This window comes from Catharus ustulatus, chromosome 14 (assembly GCF_009819885.2).
Source record: "Catharus ustulatus isolate bCatUst1 chromosome 14, bCatUst1.pri.v2, whole genome shotgun sequence".
NCBI classification, from domain to species: domain Eukaryota; kingdom Metazoa; phylum Chordata; class Aves; order Passeriformes; family Turdidae; genus Catharus; species Catharus ustulatus.
The window spans coordinates 13,684,741-13,705,731 of record NC_046234.1 but is presented as its reverse complement, the minus strand read 5'-3'; the positions used below and the strand labels follow the sequence as shown (position 1 = coordinate 13,705,731).

The window sequence follows — 20,991 nt, the reverse complement described above, 5'->3', positions numbered from 1 at the left end:
TTAAACAAAACAACACAGTCTGGAAATTGTCATTTTCAGTAGCAATGGCAGCATGTGCTTTCCTAGGGAAAAACAGTCCTGAAGGAGAGATGCTGGCAGATGCAGAAGCTTGCCAAGCTGCCCTACATGTGCAAACCAGGGCCATCACCAGAGCAGCCCAGCTGGCTGAACACTCTGTGTCAGGCTGAATGGTTTCACCTGTGCTGGGATCCCCTCTCACCCATCCCTGCTGCACGAGGCGCTGGCAGAGCTCTCAAGTGTCAGGGGAGGCAGTGTTCATGCCTGGCCATCCATTGTGACTCTGTTTCTATATTGGGTCCATGGCTGGGACCATCTGCTGGGGCAGGCTGGGCAGGCAGGCAGCCCAGATGCCTGGCTGGGAGATGACATTCCCTGGCTCTGGGCTCTGGGCAGCAGCAGGGCTCTTGGAGGTCACTTCCATAAGTGCTTTGCTTGAGGCCATGATGTCCTTTTTGGGGTGAAAAGGGGTGTTTTGGTAGGCAGTGGTGGATTTGGCAGAGCAAAGCCTGTGTGCCTCTTCCTCCTGGCTCCTGCTGTGCCAGCTGCCAAGGGACATTTTATCCTCAAACCCAACTTTCTGTTCAGAAAACCCAAGTTCAGCCGTATTTTGTACCTGTCTCCAAAGCTGGTGTGCTTCAGCAAGAAGAGCTTTCTAATGCTTGCTGCCCAACAAGCTTGTGCAGAGTCAGTACGCCCAATTCCAGCCCTAATCCATGGGAAAATGCCGCCGCTTTATTCTGTGGATGCGGAAAGCGCGTGCTGTAGGGCTGGCGCCGGGTTTTGTCATCCACGCTGCGAGGCCATTGAAGCTGCTGCTGTCCTGGGAGCACAGCGCAGCAGCTTTGTGTTAGAGGGGCTTTGGTTACAAAAGATGCTTCCGGAGGGACCGGCTTGTGTGCGGCTGGAGACCTTTCACCAGCTGTGCGAGGATTCCGGGAAACGGCACGGCACGCTCGGCTTGCGTGAGGAGGGGAGAAAAAAGCAGAGCTAATGATTGACTATTATTTTAAAGGGATTATCTAATCTGCAGCCCAGAGGACAAGAGGGACCAAAATGAGTGAAGATTGGATTTGTAATTAGTGCAGATTGTTCGTAATACCCCCTGGACTCTGACTGATTATAAACAGAAACAGATTTTTCTTGTTTCCTGCCTTCCCCTTAAAGTCTTTGCAGGCCAAAGGGCCACTTTGTACTGAGAAACTGATGCCAGTGAATTGGGTGATCAGAGGTGGGGTGGTGGAGATGTTTAATGCAGAAGGTGGCTGGGTAGAGGGGAGGCAGAGGAGTAGCTTCTCTCAGGTTATTTTGCAGCGTAAAGGCAAAGTTCTGGGTGGAAGTGGCCGGAATGGAGTTTGTGGAAGGTCAGTTTTGTTACCCCTCCAGCCATCCTGCAGCCCCATCCCTGATGCTGAGGCTCTTTCAGTCTGGGAGGCTCTGGGAGCAGGAGGTGCAGGGATCTGGAGGTGATCTGGTCTAACCAGGGATCCTAAGAAAAGCTGGAAATCATAATGGAGCTGTATCAAGAACTACCTGGTTAGTGTCATTTGCTAATCTGGATTAGTGGATTTGAAATATGTTTATTATCAATAATACAGGCAGTAAGATCAGAGGCAGTGGGCAGAAACTAATACACAGGAATCTCAATCTGAATATAAGGAAGAACTTCTTTGCTGTGCAGTGACTGAGCACTGGAGCAGGTTGCCCAAAAAGGGTGTGGAGTCTCACTGGAGATATTCAAGAAATGTCTGGACTCAATCCTGTGCCATGTGCTCTGGGATAACCCTGCTTGAGCAGGGAGTTTGGACCAGATGACTCACTGTGATCCCTTCCAATCTTACCAATTCTGTGATGAATATTTGTAATATTGTTATTGCCTGGATCGGCTGGCTGAGGTCTGTTAGAGGCTCATGCTTTTTATTTTCTTTTCCTCTGATGTAGCAAAGGTCACTAGAAGTTAAGCAAAAGGGTTACAGATCCATTATTAATACAAAATCAAAGATGTTTGACTAAATCCTTCACACCTAAAAATACAGTTGGGCACACTAAGGAGTAGGATACAATGGAAGGAACAGTGAAAACAAACGGCACACCCAAGCACTAAACTTCTGAAGGAGTTAAACAAGGCGAGGAAAATAGCACTCTCATCTCTGATGACAAGAGGGTTTCTGTTCCTTTCTCTTTCATTTGGCCAGAAGGGAATAGTGAGAGAATCACCATCCCCATTTGGGTGAAATTCCGTGATTTAAAAAATTACCCTTACTCACATTGAGGTGAAATCCCAGAATTTGAAAATTTCCCACGCAAAGAATATGTTTGGAACATTCATTTTGGTACTGGCTGAACATTTCCAACGGGGTTCAGCTGCTGCATTGAGACCGTGCAGGAACTCGAATCCCATAAATTACATCCCAGAACAAGACTGTAAATGGGGCCGTCAAAACCCTTTGTGCTGTTAAGGACCTTGCTGAAACACTCTTTGTTTCAAAATTCTTTTCTAAAGGGAAGGCAAGAGTCGTTACTCAGTTCCTGGGGACTTTTTTAGTTCTGCTAGGATGTCCAGTAAGGAAATATTCTGCCCATAAAGCTCTCATGATCACTGGTCTGAGAGCATGTGGGTGCCTGAGAGTACTGTGACCCCATGGAGCATCTTTTAGGTTTCAGGAGCCTTTGTAACGTGTGGAAATACCTCCCAAAACACACTAGGGCAGGTTGTGATCCAGCATTGTGCCAGCAGAGGAGTCTTGTGTCAAACAACCAACCGTGAAATAATCTCCTGTAATTTTATTAACTCCAAATCCCTTCACTTATTTTCCAGAAATGAGCTTGGGAAAATAAGGTGGTGCAGGCAGGCTGCTCCCAAAGTGCCCTGAAGCCTGAGCATGCCTTGTGCCAGAGGGACTTGTTCTTTCTGTGCTTGGAAAGTCTCCCAGCACATCCCTTTCAAGGTGGCACCTCTCTCCCCCTGCTCTTCCCACGGGTGTGCTGCAGTGCAGAGGACAGCAGCAGATCTGTGCTGTTTAGATGGGAAGCAGGACTGCAGTATTTGTGGCAATCTACTCAAGAATTCAGTTAACCAGGCGGGTTGTGCCTGCACCTGGCTCTGTGTGTGTGGATAACTGCTCCCTTTGAGCCATTTCTGACCCCCTCTGATGGCCTGGGCTGACTCACTTGTCACGCTAACATCGTTCTGCTTTTGTTTTGCAATGTTTGGGTATTTTTTGATTAAGAAATACTGCCTGTTTGCCTTGGCAGTGGTGTTCATTGGATTGATGTGGCATTTTTTAGATAGAGTGTTTATTCAGTCTCTTGGATTCTTTCTCAGGGGTGGGGTGGGATGATCCAAACCTTTCCAACATGCTGGTGATCCAGGAGGATTGTAAAACGCTTGAGCCAGGGTCTCTTCTGATGGAAACCACCAGTTTCCTCCAGCTCCAAAGGCCAGGCTCTGAAGATAAGACAAACAGGCCTGATTCCCATTTGGGTGGGAAACCTGGACCCCAGAAGGACATGGCAGCAGCACAAGCAGGGGAGCAAGGGCCCCACTGCCCTGAGACAAGCATGGGTGCACCCACTCAGTCCAGCTGATTGACAGGTTCAAATGCCCAGGTAGATCTGGCTAATGGCATCTTAAAACACCTTTTACTCTTTGTTCTTGGCCCTGAGATTTGCTGGTGTCTTGTCTTTCCACATTGTCTATTTGGACTTCTTTATTCTTCCCTTACCCAGCCAGACAAGGGTGACTGAGTTACTGCTCAGCAGGTTCCTCACAGCCAGTGATGGGCTGCCACAAGCTTTTCCCCCTGCTAATGTCATGCTCCTCTGCCAGGACTATCAAAACTTTTGTACTGGATGTTTTCCTATATTGAAACCCACGTGTGCTCCATCTCAAAGTCTCCATGTGGCAACAGCAGCATGCCCAGGGTGCATGATCCATTCACATTCCTTCCTTTGATGAGGGGGGCCAGGGATGGGATGTGTTCTCAGTGTTGTAAGGAGCATATTTTGCACACTCTTACATAAGAGTGCAGGAATGCAGACCTCCTCAGGTCCTACAGGCAGGAGGCTTTGGTGAGCAAGGCCTTTTGCTGACTCTGGGTTTGGGGAAGTGTTGGTGCTCACCAGGATTTCCTCACTCCCGCACGAATCCTGTTGTGCCTGGGGAGCAGACACAATTTGCATTGCTAAACACCCCCTCCAAAGCTCAGCTGGTTTTCTTTGGGAGTAGCTCTCCAGTAAGACACATCCCTTCTCTCTTTTGTTTTCTTACTGGAGCACCTCACAGTTGTGATTTTTTGGTCTCTCCAAGCATAAGATTTGGTGTAGGATGCTGAGACTGGTGGGTGCAGGACTGGCAAGATGTTTGCTGAGCTCTTGTGGCCCATCAAGCCCTATGATGCCCCTGGCTGCACCCAGACCCAGCTGCCCCCAGAACCCCAGTTTTTGGGGGGCTGGATGTGCTGTACATCAGAATGTTGACACACACCCCCTGTTACTGACCACCTCTCTCCTTCTGCTTTCAGAGCTGGCCTATGACCTGGATATGGATGACATCTCTGCAAATAAGCAGCTCCTGAACCAGCAAAGCAAAGATGGTGCTGCAGTCCCCAGCAGCCACCCTGGGAGTGCAGCCACCCACCCCAGTCCTGCTGGTGGCATCGCCCTGGTCCTCCCTCTGCTGCTGGGCCTGCAGCCATGAGCAGCTCTGGTGCCACCACTCTGTGTCTCTCCATGCCTTTTTTCAGTGAGGAAGATACTTGGAACCTCTTCTGAAATATATGCACATTTCCAAAAACAGGACAAATGACCTGAGTCAGTTTTTCAAGACTCTTCACAGGAAAAAAACCCCAATTTAAAAAATGTTGGTTCATGGCAACTATTGCATATCTAACAGTGCTTTTTAAAGATAATCCTGTTTAATATAAGCAGGTTCATATTAAATTGTGTTCCTCGCAGTTTTTGAACATTGAGGTCTCCCTTGCTATTAAGGTGAAGATCTTATTTTGAGTTGTTTGAACATGCATGGGGTACAGAACACCTATGGTTTATGGAATACTAAGCAAATATCATACCCCTGATCCTAGTTGACTTAATTCAGATTTTTTTCTGTAGTTCAAGTAGATTTTGTACTTACTCCAAACTCAAGTCTCACCCCTGGGAATCTGGTCAGGACATAACAGAGAGCATGTGAAGACAGGGGAGAGAGAAGATCAGGAAAGATGCTGTGGAAGAGAAGCTGTCATGCACTGGGATTGTGGTGATGTGCTCCCCTGGGCACAAAGCTCACTTGCATCATGGCAAGTTGCAGGTGATTTTGCTGCTCACCTCCCAGCCAGGTCCTGAAGCCCTTCAGTGCAGGTGGCTGATCCCCACCAGCATCCTTGTGGCACATGCAACAGCCTGGTTTCATTCTTCAGAAGTGAAGCACCTCCTTTCCCACGGGAAACCTGCAAGCACAGCTCCAGCCCAAGGACAGACGGCGGGGATGTACACACTGTGCTTTCAGGGTGAACAGTGACTGCCCAACGTGCTGTGCTATGAAAGGGGAAAAGAAAAGGATTTACAGGAGCCTGAGGCAGATGAGACTCTTACTCATGTGTTTCTTTGCATGTTCCTTTACATAAGCTATCTCTAAAATAAAGATTGGTTGCTCTCTAAGTGGTGCCCTGGAAGTAGCCTCCCATGTGTGTGAGACAATAGCCTGTGTTGTACTGGAGTGGGCAGCCTGGGAACACCCACTGTGCCCAGCTTGGACACCAGGGAAGGACTTGGCTTGGTCTGATTAAATGGATGGGCTGGGTTTGGCTTGGTTTGGTTGGTGGCCAAGATGGTTGCATATTTCTGTTTAAGATCTGCCTTTACTACAGTGTTTATATATGCAGTGTCTTGAGCTGCAGCACGTGCATGAACGTGTGCAGACACCCCCTCACACATGTGCATGCTTCAGATATTTGTGTGCATCAGATATTTGTGTGCATCAGGCCTCTTTTACAGCAGCTTTATGTTTAGGGGAAAGTAGATAATTCCAAACCATGCAGTCAGATGGTTTGGAGAGTGGAATCCTTTCCCAGTCTGAGTGGTGGGGCTGACCTGTCTGACTCAGTTTTGAAGCCTTGGAGCTGTGTGAAGTGCTTTGGGTTTGTGGCAGAAGAAGAGGTGATTGTTCCCCTATCCTCTGCATGGAGGTGTTAACTCCCAGTTCAGCACTCTTGATGCAAAGGAGCAGACCTGGGCTAACCCAGGGCATGACCTGATGGTTAATTGTTGGAGACCTGTCCTCTGACTTTCAGAATCCTCATGTCCCCTCCACACCAGGGTGAGTGCTGGGGGTGTTTGGGCAGTGCTGGTGACATTCCTGTAAGGGCTCATTTTTTGCATCCATGAATTGTTAAGTGGTTTTGTATTTTGCATGTTTTTGTATTTTATATTTTACATGTTCACAAACCAAGCTGCAGTCCTCTCTGTCTCTTGGGACTGTGCTTTGACCCCTGGTGCATGGGGCAGTGCAGGGAGAGCTGTTGGTGGTGCTGGCAGAGGCATTTCTTCACCTCCCTGCTACTCAGCTCTTGTTCTGGCTCAGCTCTTCACATCATCCCAGCTCTCTGTGCTGCAGCTGGCCGAGCCCATGAGCCTCTGCTCCACCAAAGGGAATATTTTATTAGTGCCACTTGAATTTGAATCACTTCTTCCCTTCTGATCATTTTCCTTTCATCCCCCGGGAGCGCTGGGGGTGGACGTGGGCTGCTGGGTTTGTTCAGAGATGAAGTGCTGCCTCTGCCTCGCCAGGTATCACTGCTACCACTGCAGGCACATCATCTCCTCTAATATCATGTCACAAATATCCTGTGTGCTGCTGCTTCCTTAGATAAGCAGCAGGGTGGGAGGGTGGCAGCAGTTTTTCAGTAAAGTCCAGTGTGTTTTCTCTCTGAGGAGCTGGTGTGGGCTGAGCCTTGCTGTGTCTCACAAAGCCTGGTGGCTTCTCCCTTTTGCATCACCACTGTGTGACACTGATGCTTCTCAGCAGAAGACCCCTCTGAGGCACACTGAGCCTGGTTTCCCTTTGCTGTTTAGCTAAGCTGTGCTTGCTGGAGACTTTGTTATGATCAGAGATCACAAAAACCAGCCTTTGAGCCCTCTACCTGCCAAGTTTATAAAATAACAGATTATAACCTGAAAAAGCAGCTGTTGAATTTCCCCCCACTCCGGATTTGTGCACATTTTAACAGGGGTTTGCAAGGAATGCCTTGGCCACCAAGGTGGAATAGAGCTGATGTTCCGTTTTGGTCAGTGTTTCATTCCCATCATGAGAAATAAGGAATAATTTTTCCCTGTTTGTTTCTGTACACCACTTCTGTGTACTGTGACCTGCCTTGCCGTGGGATGGGGCCCCTCCATCAGGAGATGGGACTGTCACCTCCCCTCTGCATGTGGAGCTCCAAACCTTGTCCCAGGGCAGACAGGTTTAACTGCTAATACACAGTCGAGTTTATTTCAATTTTTATCATTATTGATATTATTATATATTATTAGTGAGTACACATATCATATATATGATAACATGTTTATATGAGTCAGGGAGGAGTGGGGATTGAGCTGCTGGCAGGTGCCAGGGCTGCAGCTCAGCTGTGCACACAGCACCATGAGAACACAGTGATGTGGCTTTGGCCACTTCTGACCAGCAAAGTGTGTCACCAGAGTAAATACCTGGGGTTTTAGCTGAATAGAGGAGTTGATGGTAGGAAGGTGCTTCTGGGGGAAAAAAACCAAACAAACCAAACAATGGAAAAACTCCTTTTCAGATAATTTTTAGCTTGTGATGAAACCCAGGGCCAATGCTGAGCTGTGGCTGACTGCAGCCCCACCCCTCCCTGCGCAGAGCTGTGAGCTCCTTGGCAGCTGCCACCTCTGTGTCCCAACGGTGCCTCGTGTGCTGGGACCTTGTGCTGGCATCAGATGAAGGCCTGGCAACCCTGGGAATGTTTCCTGTCCCAGGTGGCTGAGCCCTCACTCCTGCCAGTTAACCTTAAAGCTTCCTGGCTGGTTCTGCAGATCCTTTGAGCTCCAGGAGCCTGCTGGCCCCAAGCACATCCCACATGTGAGCAGGACTGAGCAGCATCACCCCTTGTGTATTCTGCAAAATAAAAAACTGCATTAAAGGCAAAACTGCATTCCCTGGAGGGGTTTGCAAGCAGCCTTAAAAAGGTGAGGAAGCCAACACCTTTCCCTGTGTCTGAGGGTGGTGGTGAGATGCAAACATGTGCTTAGCATGTGTAATGTAGTTCTGCACTAACCACGCATCAAATTATAATTTAAAACCAAAATATTTTTGTTGGATGGGAAGTTCCAGTTCATTAATCAATTGACTAATAGTTTAGTGCTGGAATGGTAAAATCTAACACACTGAACAGCTGCTAGAAACAGCTGGTGCTTACAGCTCATGCTGTTTGGGGAAGTGAAATCTAGAGTGTCTCAGTTTCGTTTTTCAGGGAGGTTTTCAGAATTCCTCATTCATCTCCATGAGCAAAGCCCTTAAGCCTTTTGGAGCATGGGCCTAACAAGGATCCAGGGCTGGATTCACTGGGGCTTCCAATTGAAACAAAATGCCCCTTGCATGGAGGATGCAGAGAGCACCATCAGAGAAACCTGGCAGCTGGACATGGCTCTGTTCCTGGGGCTCTGCAGAAGGGGCACACGTGGAATCCTGTGCTGTCAGGTGTTCTGATTTGCTTTTCAGTCCAAACTGGTGCATGCTGAGCTATGGGCACAGCAAGGGAGATGCCACCAACCAAAAGGGCACTTTCCAGGCCCTTGGAGGGTCCTGCACAGCTCAGGTCATGGTGTGTGGCACGCTGGGGACTGCTCTGCTGGAAGGGAGGAGGTGCTGTCCTGCACTCCTCCTGCTCTGCTTTGTTGGCAGCTGCTGGCCATGGTGAGATGGATGGGAGGCAGTGGTGGTGGGCAAGAGGCACCAGGGGAGCAGGGAGACAAGGAGGCTGCAGCAGGGACCACACATGGGATGCTGCATAAGCCTCTAAAGTAAAATACTGAAATATATGAAACCACACAAACACTCAGAATGCTCCAAACTGCCAGGTGTGCTGCTGAGGTGCCTCCTCCCCATGCTGGAGCACACAGCTCCAAGCCCACCAGAGCAGTCCTGCCCTGCAGGCTCTCCAGCTCATCTCAGCTAAAGCAGCCCAGAAATATCCTTTGGTTCCCAAACACTTGGATGCCTTGGTGGGAATTTCCTTGACCTTTCCAGCAGCACTGCAGCTTAATGATTGATAAATGCTGCTAAAGCTTTACCAGGTCACACACCACACCCCCTAGAAGCAGATGTCCATTCCCAGAAACCCAGAGATTTTTGTTTGAGCTCCACAGCTGGGGGTGTCTCAGCTGGGCACCAGCAAAATCACAAATTCTCCAGTATGTTATTTGTTACCTTAGCAAGGAGATAGGTATGGAGGAATGAAACCTGCAGCCAGAAGGGAATGGGGTGAAACTGTGACATTGGAGGATGCTTGCTGGTCCTTGGTGTGAGAATTTGTGTTTTCTCTTAGGGACATGGTGAAGGTCCCTATGTGAAGAGAAAGGGTGGATTTTCTTCAGCTCCAGCCTGTGGCTTGCTCATGGGAGACCTCCCTAAGAAGCAAAACTGGGGGGAAAAAGCAACCCAAACCCACAAACAACCCCCTAAACAGGATTGTCAAAATGTTACCAAGGGCATTCCCTGGAGATGAGGTAACTGAAATTTTGGCATGGGAAGATGAAGCACTGTGGCATGTTTATACAGTCAGCAAATTTACTGCCTTCAAAAAAAAAAAAAAAAAACAGAAAAGCAGTGGGTATTAATCAAATATAATTTATTTTGTCACACATTGTATCCTTTTGAAAATAAACATCTTGGTGTTGCTTTGCTGAGAGCGTGCTAGGATCTCAAGTGCAGGGCCATGCCTCGGGGTGATGTGTCCCACAGTCCCTCCTGACAGACAATGCCATTCCCTGCAAAGCCCTCATGTCCAGCTCCTGGGGAGGCTCCCCACGAGCCATGTGCCAGCACTGCAGCCCAGTCCTTTTTTTTTGGAGAGGGAAAAATCATTCTTGCTGGTGTGGGGTTTTTCCTCCTGTGGTGGGGCAGGAGCTGGCGCTGGTACCCGAGAGCTCTTTGTGGTGAAGGAAGGGCCCCATTAGAGATTATCCAGCACTATTTCACATGTCCTTGGTGCCACAGGGAGAAGGAAGACTTCTCCCAAGTGATCCAGCACATTACCAGTGTTGAAAACCAGATTTTTCATAGCAGAAGTACAGATTTAGCCTCAACCTCCCAGTTTACTTGTGTCTTCTCCCTTGTAGGAGCCCAGCAGAGACCTCAGCAATTTCTTGCAACAAGTCAACACATTTAGGGATCTCTGCCATTTGTTTTTGTTTGCTTTCACTGTCTTCTCTCCTATTATTATTTCAATGTGCAAAGATGCTGCACATCCAGAAAGGAAATCACTGCTGGATCCAAGCAGCACAACCACCCTTTGCTCCAGCTCTCTGCAGGCAAATCACTAGAAAGAAGTGGAAAGCCTGCCTGTAGCAGCCTGTATCCCTTCAGTGTCATATTATATTACCATCCACCATGTTAGCAAATGGGAAAATAAACATGGGCTGGACAGCAAAGCAAGAGGCTGTTTAATTACAGATGTGAAGAAGAATGACATTTGTGTACATTCCACCCAGAAGTGGATTAAAGTGGTGACCTTTCCTGTGGTGTGAAATGGGTTTGTTGTGGAGCACAGGCATCTCGTGTCACTTCAAGATCTGCCAGACATTTTGTTGCCCCTGTTGTTTATGGTTAATATTGGATGATGTCTCTTGAATCTGAATCTCAGCAGCTGACAGCGTTTTCTGAGAACTTGTCATCTGGACTCCATCTAGCAAAATTCCTGGTATTGGGTGTATTTGTTCCCATTTGATGGAAAAACAAAGTTTTATGGAAAAAAAAAAAAGTAAATGGAGAATGGTGGCATTAGTGACTCATGATGCTGAGCTGAAACTTGTGGAACAATGCAGGATTTGGCTCAGGGTGCCAGAGCCATGGTGTAAGTTACTGCTATTGCCTGTCCCTGTGTGTGGGATAAACATCTCCTGAATGTGGTAACCAGCAGGGACACTTTGCCATGGCAGTGCCACAGAGGTACCAGGGCTGGCTCTGCTGTGCTCAGCCTCCTGTGATGTGTCAGAGGAGGGGAATAGTATTTCCAACCCACCAAAGTACCTGTATCTTGCTTTCTGAATCATTCTAGCAGGGCCCTTGCTCCAGATTCTTGACTGTTCTGCCTGTGACAAGGGTGATGGAACAGGGAAGGGGATCATCACCTGGCTGGTTCAGGCTGGGCACTGGCACTGAGTGGCCATGGAAGCCCTTGCCAGAGCTTCAGCTGGGGGCTCAGAGGCCAGGCTGGGCAGCGTGGGGCAGGGAGGTGCTGTCTTTAGGACTAAAGCACTAATTGGCCTGGCTAATTGCAGAGAGGGTCAGATCAGGTCTATGGGGTGACTCTGGTTTGTCTCTGAAGGACCAATGGCAGCCAGGGGGCTGCTCTGTGCCTGTGACCAGCAGCTCCTTCCTTAATTGCTGCCTCTTCCCAAGCACAGCTCTGAAAGGATCCAGGGCACTGCTGGGCTCCCACAGCCAGCCTAGCTGGGTTTGGGGAACCAGGGGCTGTTTTTCTCTAAGCTGGATGCATTTCAAGGCTGGGCACAGGGCAGCCCTGCCTTGCTTCCCCCTGGCACTGGGGTAGGGACAGCAGCAGCAGTGTGGGCTCAGGTTCTTGCCTTTCACTACCTTGAGGTGCTCCCTGCAGAGCAGGCACACCGAGCCCTGGGCTGGGAAATGGTGACCCTCTTCTCAAGCCATGGCAGAGGTGACACCTTTCTGAGAGTCACAGTGGGGAGGAAATCTGTGGCACCAGGCACCGGCATGGGAGGATGGTGCTGGGGGCTTGACCAGTCCAGAGGGCCATAACACAAAACTGCTTTGGGAGGGAGAAATGTCATTAACAGAACAGGAATTGCCTTAAAGCTGGAGGCGATCCAGCAGAAAGACTGAACAGGGAAATCAGCCTGGCTGCATGGGGTGGCTGTGTCACACAGCTTGGAGACAAATGTTTAGCAGCAGCATATCTGCTGGTGAAAGAATAACTAGAGACACGGGTCTTGCACCTTTTAAACACTCCAAGTCTCCAAATGTGGAGATGGGATTTGCATGCTGCTTTATTTAGAATTGTAAAAGCTGTGCCACGTTTATGGAAACCACCCCGCAGACACCAAATGTGTGACCGCAAAAAAAAATGTGGGTTTTTAAAAAAAATGTAAAAAAGAGCAGAAAAGTGGAGAATAACTCTCATCATCAGTGTCCCAGCTCCAGCTCTGTGTGATGCTGGTGCTTCCCCTCATGCTGCTGCTGCGTCACCAGGCTGAAGGGTTTCACCACTTAAAATTTATGATTTTTCCAAGCACAGACAAGCCCACTGAAGTTGGGGACTAACTCATCCCCCTGTGGGGCCACTGCTTTGGGGGATGCAGGTGACAGGCACAGAGGGGAGATAGCAGCTGTAGGTGACAAGAGCCAAAGTCCCCGGTTTTGGGGAGCCAAGCAAGGGATGAGGGAGAGGCAGGAGCACGGGGAGGTCTCAGCACAGAGTGCAGGGAGGGTGTGAGCACCGAGGGAAGGAGGGGACCCCCAACTGCTCTGAGTGTGGCTACTGGACACTCTTGTGTGGCTACTGGACACTCTTTTCACCTCCCTCTGCAGAGACCTCCAAAACAGCCACTCACTCCCAGGGGGCAAAGAGCCCTTGTATGTGAGAGCATGAAAATGAGAACCATAATAATAATAATAATAATAACAGCAATAATAACAACCACAACCACTGCTCTGTAGCTCATCCTGCATGTTCACTCAAACCTCTGTGCATTTTCCATGCTTCTTGCCTGAAACTTGTTTTTACAGCCTTTGAAAAGTGATCATTTTAAGCATGATATAGACAGATAATTTAATTATTTTTAAGGAGACTGACTGATCCCACTGCCTGATGGGCTGCCAGACTCCATCTCTGGTGACTGTCTGGCAGAAGCTCCTGGTTATTGTGGTCTTGATCTGCTAATCCAATCTCTAAAGGAGTAACTCAAGATCCTGATGTTCCTGTCTGCTGACTGTGGGATAAGTGGATTCCACTTTTACCACCTCTTTTACACAGCCTCACATGGCATTTCTGCTCTTGATCTTGTTCCTGACAGCGTGGGATGGTTTGCAGGGCTGTCAGGGGTGCCTGGACGGGCTCTGGGCTGCTGGAGAGGGACTTGCAGAAAGTTGTTCCTGTTATCAGTGTGAAGCCCAAGGGAAGAGCTGGCTGCAGGGCAGCTGTGGCTCAGGCAATGAAATCACTGCTGCCAGAGGTGCAAAGGAAGGTCAGAGCAAACCATGGCCAGAGTGTTTTTCAGAGGCATCTGGAGCATGCAAGAGGGATGAGGGAATGCTCTCATTGTCAGTCCAGCCAAACCTGCTCTGCCTCTTCTCAGGGGTCTCCACCGATGCTACCTGTGCCTGGGTAGTGTTTGGCCAAGGGATTTGTGCAGTCTGTGGTGCTCCATCCCAAAACAGTCATGGATAGACAAAGTGTTAAAGCATAATTTGCTCAGTGTTCCTGAGTGTGATGAGCCCTGAGGTGCTCACAAAGTGGGAAGGTGCTGATGCTTCACCTCCTGTCATGTTCCCATGCTCTTTTTCCCCTCAGCCTCCTCTCTTCCATGGGCAGGTACATACCAGTGGTGATGTCCAGGTTCATCAACCCTTTGTTTTTATGTTTTTTTCCACTTGAAAGTGTCCCTCTGAGAGAAGCCAGATGCTCCTGCTTTTGAATCATACTCCTTCTGGGGGCTGAGAACACCCCCTGCTATCACAGGGGCACACCTCTCTGCACACCCCACACAGATTGAGGCTGCACCATGTCCCAGCAAAGGAGGAGCCCATTCTGCATCAGGTCCTGCAGTTGAGATGTGGCTTAGGTGATGTAGGAGCATGTCTGTGTCTCTGGGACATGTGTGCCAGCTAACAGGCTCTGGGAAAAAAACACCCATAGGAGCTGGTGTCATTGTAAATGCCACAGTATTGTTATCCCAGCAGTGTCAGAGCTGGTGAATGAGCCAGGCCTGCCTTAGAAACCAAATTAAATTTTAAAGAATTTTTAAATTAAGAAATAATTAATTTGGATTTCCATTCTTGCCATCTGTTTTTTTGCATGATTTGAGTGCAAGTTTTCAGTTTTTCCACTGCAACTGTGGGACTTGGGGAAAAAAAAAATTAAAGAGCTGAGACAACAACTTCAAGTGCTGGGCACTTACATTAAGTATTGTGAAACCTAAATTGCAGGATCTCAGCATTGCTTACGGTTACTTTCAGGCAGCAAGACACATGTCACAGGAGAGGAGCAGGCACACAGCTACCTGATGCTTCCTTTCTCAACCAAAACAGAGATGTGAGTCACAAGGAAATTTTCCACAGGGAACATTTTTTTTGCCCATTAATAGCAAAAACTGCTGAGTGTTTTTTTTCCTCTTGTACAAGAATCTGTGGTGAGCATCTGCCCCATGGGATCCACGAATGCTGGTTGTTTGGGGGGTGGGAGGAGGAGGGTGCTGCAAGGAGGAGAGATGGTGATTTTGCACAGAGGCAGTTTTGGAAGCGAGGTCTGAGCATGGCACAAAGGGAACATCCCTGGAGCTGCTCTTTCAGACTGAGATGGAGCCAAGAGAGTGCAAATTGTGGACATAACATCCAGTGGGATGGCAGGTCCTCCAGTGAAGGGCTCTGCAGAGGGTGTTCTGCAGTCTTCACCTCCTCCAAGTCACCTTTTTCCAGAGGAAGGTGATGTGGGGCTGTGCCCAGCCCTGCACTGGCCATCCTGGGAGGTTCCCAGCCTGTGCACATGGGGATGCTGAGCACTGCTCACACACAGGCTGTGGGAGTAAGGTACCAAGAAAAGTCCTTTCTTCTTTTGTTGTTGTGCTTTATCCCTCTCAGTCTTGGCCCATGCTGCCCTGGCTGTGTGTGAAGGCCATGGGTGCTGCCAGCCTGCCTGCTGTGTTCCCAGGGCAGGCACAGCATGGGCACAGCCCGAGGGTCAGGGATGCTCCCGCTGTCCCCATCCCATGCGGGCACGTGGGGACCACCCACACCGCCCGCACATCAATCAGCCCTGCCTCAACCTCGCCACTGGCCACCTCCCTGACCCCACTATCTCCCTCCTGTCCCTTGGGATTCAAGTGCAAATGCCGTGGGCTGCAGAGCCCCCAGCTCCGGCCCCAGCCCGGTGTGAGATGTTTCACAGTGATTCGTGTCATTATGGAAATACACCACGGGATCAGTATAAACAACAATACTGAACTCAAAGTAAAGCATGGACATGAGACACAGGAAAATATAATGATTTCATTATATGTGTTAAAATCACTTTGCTGTGCTTTTTGGTTTTTATGTACTTTTGTGGGATCTCCCTCCACCGTGTCCTGGCTGATTTACAGCAGGAAACATCGACCTGTGGGCTAACCAATAGGTTTGTTGTATTTTTTCTTTTTTTTTTCCCTTCCTTCTCTCCTGATCAGCTGTTGAAATAAAATTACTTTCATTTTTTACCCCACTCTTTTCTCCCCAGTCTATGCCCAAACTGCAATATCAGTTAAAAATATCATCTGTGAGAGGAAAAGCCAAATAAATGAGTACATCAAAGCCAGCAGCCTGGGGCCTTTGGGTTGGAGAAGAAATAGGGCTAGGCCTTGGGCCCATTATCTTGCTGATATCTAATGCCACCACTTCAGAGTGTGAGAATGGAGCCTTTTTTTTTCCTCAGCTGAGCGTACTGGCCCTGCTGGTGTTTGGGAGCACAAAGGCCGCCATCCACCCCAGCTCTCAAGACAGACCGTTGACATGTTGCTCTCAGATTTCACTCCTGAAAATCTGGAACTGTGTGCTGAACAAATAACATGATCTTTTTCCTTCATCTGGAAAGGATAAAAACAATTGCTGGCACTCTGAGCCGATCACTCTTTCTTTCCCTCCCTCCTCCCTCCCTCTTTCCTTGCAAGCCCCGACTCAGTACCCGCAAGTCACAACTTGCATATTTTCATTTGAAAACTTTAAACCGTGGGGGGTGAGGGGCAAGAATAGAAGGGAATGAAAAAAGAAGATTAAAAAGAAAAGGATTTCAAGCAGCAATGATATAACCATGAATATCCAGCAGCTGGTGTGCTGCCCCAGCCCTGCTGGACAAGGAGGATGGAGCCAAAGGCAAGGGATGTACAAGGGATGGATGGATGGATGGATGGATGGATGGATGGATGGATGGATGGATGGATGGATGGATGGGGCTTAATCCATTTAGGGGCTGGGATGGTGAGGAGGGTTGCACCCTCTGGGACTCACATTACACCCTGTGATGGATATTGAACCTGGGAGGGGGACAGGAGCTGTGACCACTTTGGTCCAAGGCAAAGTCCTCTCTAGCAGCAGGACTTGAGCCAACACTCATTGTCCCGTTGCTCCTTCATGGATTTTGCTTCCAGCAGTGCACTGGGAGCCACAGCAGCCTGTCCAGCCAGGTGATCCAGAGGGTGAGCAGTGTGTGCTGCCAGCACCTTCTGCCTGCAGCAGTGGGTGTTTTAAGCAGGTTTTGTTTACTTCCACCTGTGTAGCACACACATTTTCCACTCTGTGTTTACAAATTGTTTTGAAATAGCCTATAAACAGAATTAAAAGAGTGCCTGAGGGTAAAAAAAATGTTTCATCTTTTTTTTTTTTTACTATACCACTATTTTATTGATACTGAAGCCTGGTACACAACAGGACTGGGTCATGTCCTGCTCAGAGCTGGTGCTCCCTCTGCTCTCCTTTGACCTGTTTTACCTTTTGCATTCCAGGTGATATTGAAGGGATTGGCCACTCTGCTCCTCTCTGCTAACAAAAACCTCAAAGGCAGTGACGTGCATCCCTGCTGGAATGAGGCAGATGTCTACAAACCAAACGCTTGCTGGACTGGTGCCCAGGTGGAAGTGCTTTGAGGAGAATGAAAGGCCCCAGATGAAGTGCTGGTTGCAGTAATTAAGACCTCTGGAGCTCCCCCTGGTAAGCTCACACTGATCTTCCCAAGTTCTCAAAAACCAGCTCTGACCTCTGTGCTGACCATCACAGTCAGCTCCATCCCTGGACAAGCACAGCACAGCCTGGAGCAGGGAAAGCAGTGCTGCTGGAAATCAGCTGCCTGCCCACAGGTAGTAACTGCCAGCAGTGGTGATGCCCAGCACCAGAGGGGACTGGGACAGCCTTGCTGACAACTGTGGGGCAACAGGCTCCCTCTTGTCTGGCTCTGCTCCACAGTGTTTTAGCTGCCATGAAGGAGTTCAGGTGATATGGAGCTATTACTCATTTTTAAGTAGTGCCAGCTGGCTGGGTTATCTGCTGCTCTGAACATGCCTCTCCCTCTCTCTCTCCTTTCCATGTTGGGGAATATTTCCTGCTGCTCCAAATAAGGCTTGGGGTTGTTCCCTCTGCCCCAGGTCTGCAGGGGCCAAGGCTCAGAGCTGGTGGGGCCACCAACAGCAACAGGGGCCATCTCCAGCCATGCCGTGCTGTGGCAGCCACGTGTGCCAAGAGCTTTGGGCTTTGCTGATAGCAGGGTATGTTTTCTCCATGTACAGGAGATAGGAGGAAAGAGAGAGCCAGCTTGAATTGTGGCCAGGGAGGTTTAGGTTAGCCATTAAGAAATGCTTTTGTGCAACAAAATACCGAGTCAGTAGCTGGGACAGACTGTGCAGTCTTGACTGAGGAGGGATTTTGAGAAGAGGAGAGGACAGCTTGAGGTGGGTTTTTCTGGGCCAGGGAGGAAGGCATCAGGTGTCTGATGCTTTTTCCAGTCCTAATCTCTGCAGCTCCAGAGTTTTGTGACCCCTCCAGATGGGTGAGCTTATCAGTGGACCAGGAGGCTGCACAATCTGGAGTGTGTGGGCTGGCTGTGCCACTGCTCACAGCACCCACAAACCTCACTCTGCCCCTGCCCTGCCAGTGCCCACCCTGTCCCAGGCTGGCACCAGCACCAAACCAACCCTTAGGAGTGGAATAAAAGCAAAATAAATCAGGCAAGGCAGCGATACCTGCTGTAAATATAGCTCAGAATGTCCGAGGGAGGGCTGAGCAGGGATTGATGCTGGGAAGGGATGAAAATGCAAGAATGAGTTGGGGACTTGTTTCCTCTGAATTGTGCTGCCCATCTTCTTCTCTGCCCTGAAACCACTGTCCCTCTCAATCTCCCTGCCTCAAACAGTCCCCATTCCAGCCCCACTTCATGGCCACAGGAAGATTATGTGAGTCTGGATAGAGAATTGAACATCATGGTTGTTGTCACACTGAGAAAGGCCTGGGTGAGGCACCTCTCACCCCTCCTCAGCGGCAGCCACATGTAAGGCCACCTGGGGCAGGGAGGATGTGGACATGTCCTCGGGAATGCTGTGCTGTGGAAGATGTGCAGGTGAGTCAGCAGGGATCTGGGATGTCAGCCCAGCTGCCAGCAGCAATCTGTGTGATGGCACTGGGGAGACACAGCCTGGGGACCCTCTTTGCACCCCCAATGGGGGACTGAGGAGGAGAGGAAGCCATGGCCAGCTCTGGAGCAATGGTGACTGACGTTCACTCACCAGGAATCTGTTGGGGAATATTTTTATCCTCTGGGTGTGAGTGTGCTACACGTCAGAGCCATCTGCCACACAGTCACTTTTGGGACAGCTAGGAAGTGCAGGCATGAAAATCTGTGAAAGTGAGTGCATTCCTGTGCCCTTCAAAGCTGTGTGTCCCCAGCTTTCCTCCCTGTGGTGCCTGGGGACAGGGCTGGGATGACTTCTTGTCCTTCTGGGGAAAGAGACAAACTCTTGCATTCCCTAAAATGGAGATGGTCTTGAGCTCTGCAGAGCAAGCCCAGTGCAGTGCAAGCTCTTTCAGACATGGGAAGCTGAGTGACACTGGCAGCAGCCTCACTGCACAGCCAGCCTGATCCCCCCATCCCTTCAGCATCTTTCCATCTTTCTTCAGTGTGCACAGCCCCTCACACCCAGCTGGCATCAGCCCATCTACAGAAGGCAACAAGAAGCCAACTCTTTGCCCCAGAGTGGAGCAGTTACTGCAGGAGGTTTCTATTCTTCTGTATGGGGTGAAGTAGCCCTTGGATAAAAATAAGTGATAAAAATAAATAGAGACATCAGCCCATGCCAAAACACTGGATCTGCTCACCCTAAAATATCAGGCTGTTGACATTCAGAAACCAGATTCAGACCATCATTTTGCAACTAGCAGGATCCCCCATCCTCATGACAGATGCCCTGGATTAAACACCCCTGAATTTGTGGTATCTGGGGTTTTATCAAAGGAACTGTTTCCACTTGAGCATCCCTCGTTCCAGCCCGGCTGCTCTGCCGCAGGAACTCGCCTGGTTCGGGTTTACAATGAGCCATCTCCTGCTGATGAGCTGGAGCTGGGAAGACATGTTTGTCCAGTTCCCTTTCAACACTTTCTGACCTCCTTGTGGCCCAGAATTTCCTAGCAGAGTGTAGGATTTAATCATCCTTAATGATAGCCAGGCCAAGGATAGCATGCAGCCAGGTTTTCCTAAACAGCTACATCTGAAATCCTTGTCCCAGGACAACCCCCCAGTAAATTCCCTGACAAATAACTGGAAACACTGCAGGGTTGTGGCAGACCTATGGCCATGACCAGAATTAAATCAGACCAAAAAGCTTAAGCCCTCATATAACTCCAGAGGGATTTTTGGATGGAACTGGTGTGGCAGCTGGGCTTGGTGTTCCTCTCTGCTGCCAAGAGCTGCCAGTGCTAGAGAACTGCTCCACTCCTGGGAATCCTGTGCAGTTAGCAATCACTGGTATCAATTTTTAGTGTAAGCCAGTACATTGCTGGTGTGGACTCAGTTGATACCAGTAAGATTTATTGTGATTTAACCACACCCCCATGGAGGGTTTGTGCTGATTCCTTTAGAGTAGATTCAAAGTGGTGGATTAAAAGTCGATTAAACCAACATAACTTTGGTGTGTGGATGAAGGCTTGGGCAGGAGCAGTGTGGCTGGAGGTCTGGAGTGGACAGGAGAGGCAGCACACAGGAGGAAGATGAAAAGAAACTACGGAGAAACATGTCTTCTCTGGCTTCTCCTTCCCTGCCTTTCCTTCTCTCTGAAAAACCAGCAGAGCTGCAACTTTTTGACTGAATGAGAAGACAGAAATTTGGAAAGCCAAGTCGTGCAAGGCCCATGGCATACACTGGAAGAGGCTCTGTGCAGACACAGTGTGGGTGATGTCACCTTGTCACCATCTCCTGCACCCTGGCTGTGCCAGCAGGTCCTGGCTGCAGCTGGCTCTGCCCAGCCCAGGGTGCCCACACTGGTGACAGGGACATGCTGAGATGCCCCCAAAAAAGAGGGGGGACACAGCTGAGTGTGAGCAGGGAGAGATGAAACAGCTTTGAAAGTTTTGCTGGCAGCACTCTCTGCCAGATAGGGGAGATGGGGACACGAGCCCCAGGGTCGAGGAGCAGCCTGTGTCACCACAGCAGCCTTGAGATAGGGCTGGAAAAGAAATACAGAGACTGGGGACAGAAATACTAATGGAGAGAAAGGAGTTTTGGGGGACATGCGGAGTCAGAAGTTTTCAATCTTTTTAAAACTAAACCATGAGATTTTTTCCTCTGCTTTTCTCCATCTTTTTCTCCTGGGAAAGGGAAATTGCTCGAGCAGTTTGGGGTGAGGGGGCTGGGGAGAGTCTGCCAGATGTGCAAAAATGCTGGAGAAAGCAAAAAACTCAGAGAAAAAAAATTCTCTTTTGAGAGGGGCTACTTTTCCACTCCTTAAAAAAGAAAAAAAAAAAAAGAAGAAAAAGAG

The 20,991-nt window shown here is 49.3% G+C and overlaps 1 protein-coding gene across 1 annotated transcript in view; it reads left to right on the top strand.

The window, feature by feature from the left end:
- The window catches only part of GPC3 (glypican 3), a 141,191-nt gene extending 135,515 nt beyond the window's left edge, over positions 1-5,676 (top strand). The window contains exon 8 of the mRNA XM_033072664.2: positions 4,542-5,676. Within this exon, the coding sequence (XP_032928555.1) occupies positions 4,542-4,717 (176 nt within the window). The 3' untranslated portion in view covers positions 4,718-5,676. The remainder of the gene's footprint in view (positions 1-4,541) is intronic.
- The last annotated feature ends 15,315 nt before the right edge of the window (positions 5,677-20,991 follow it).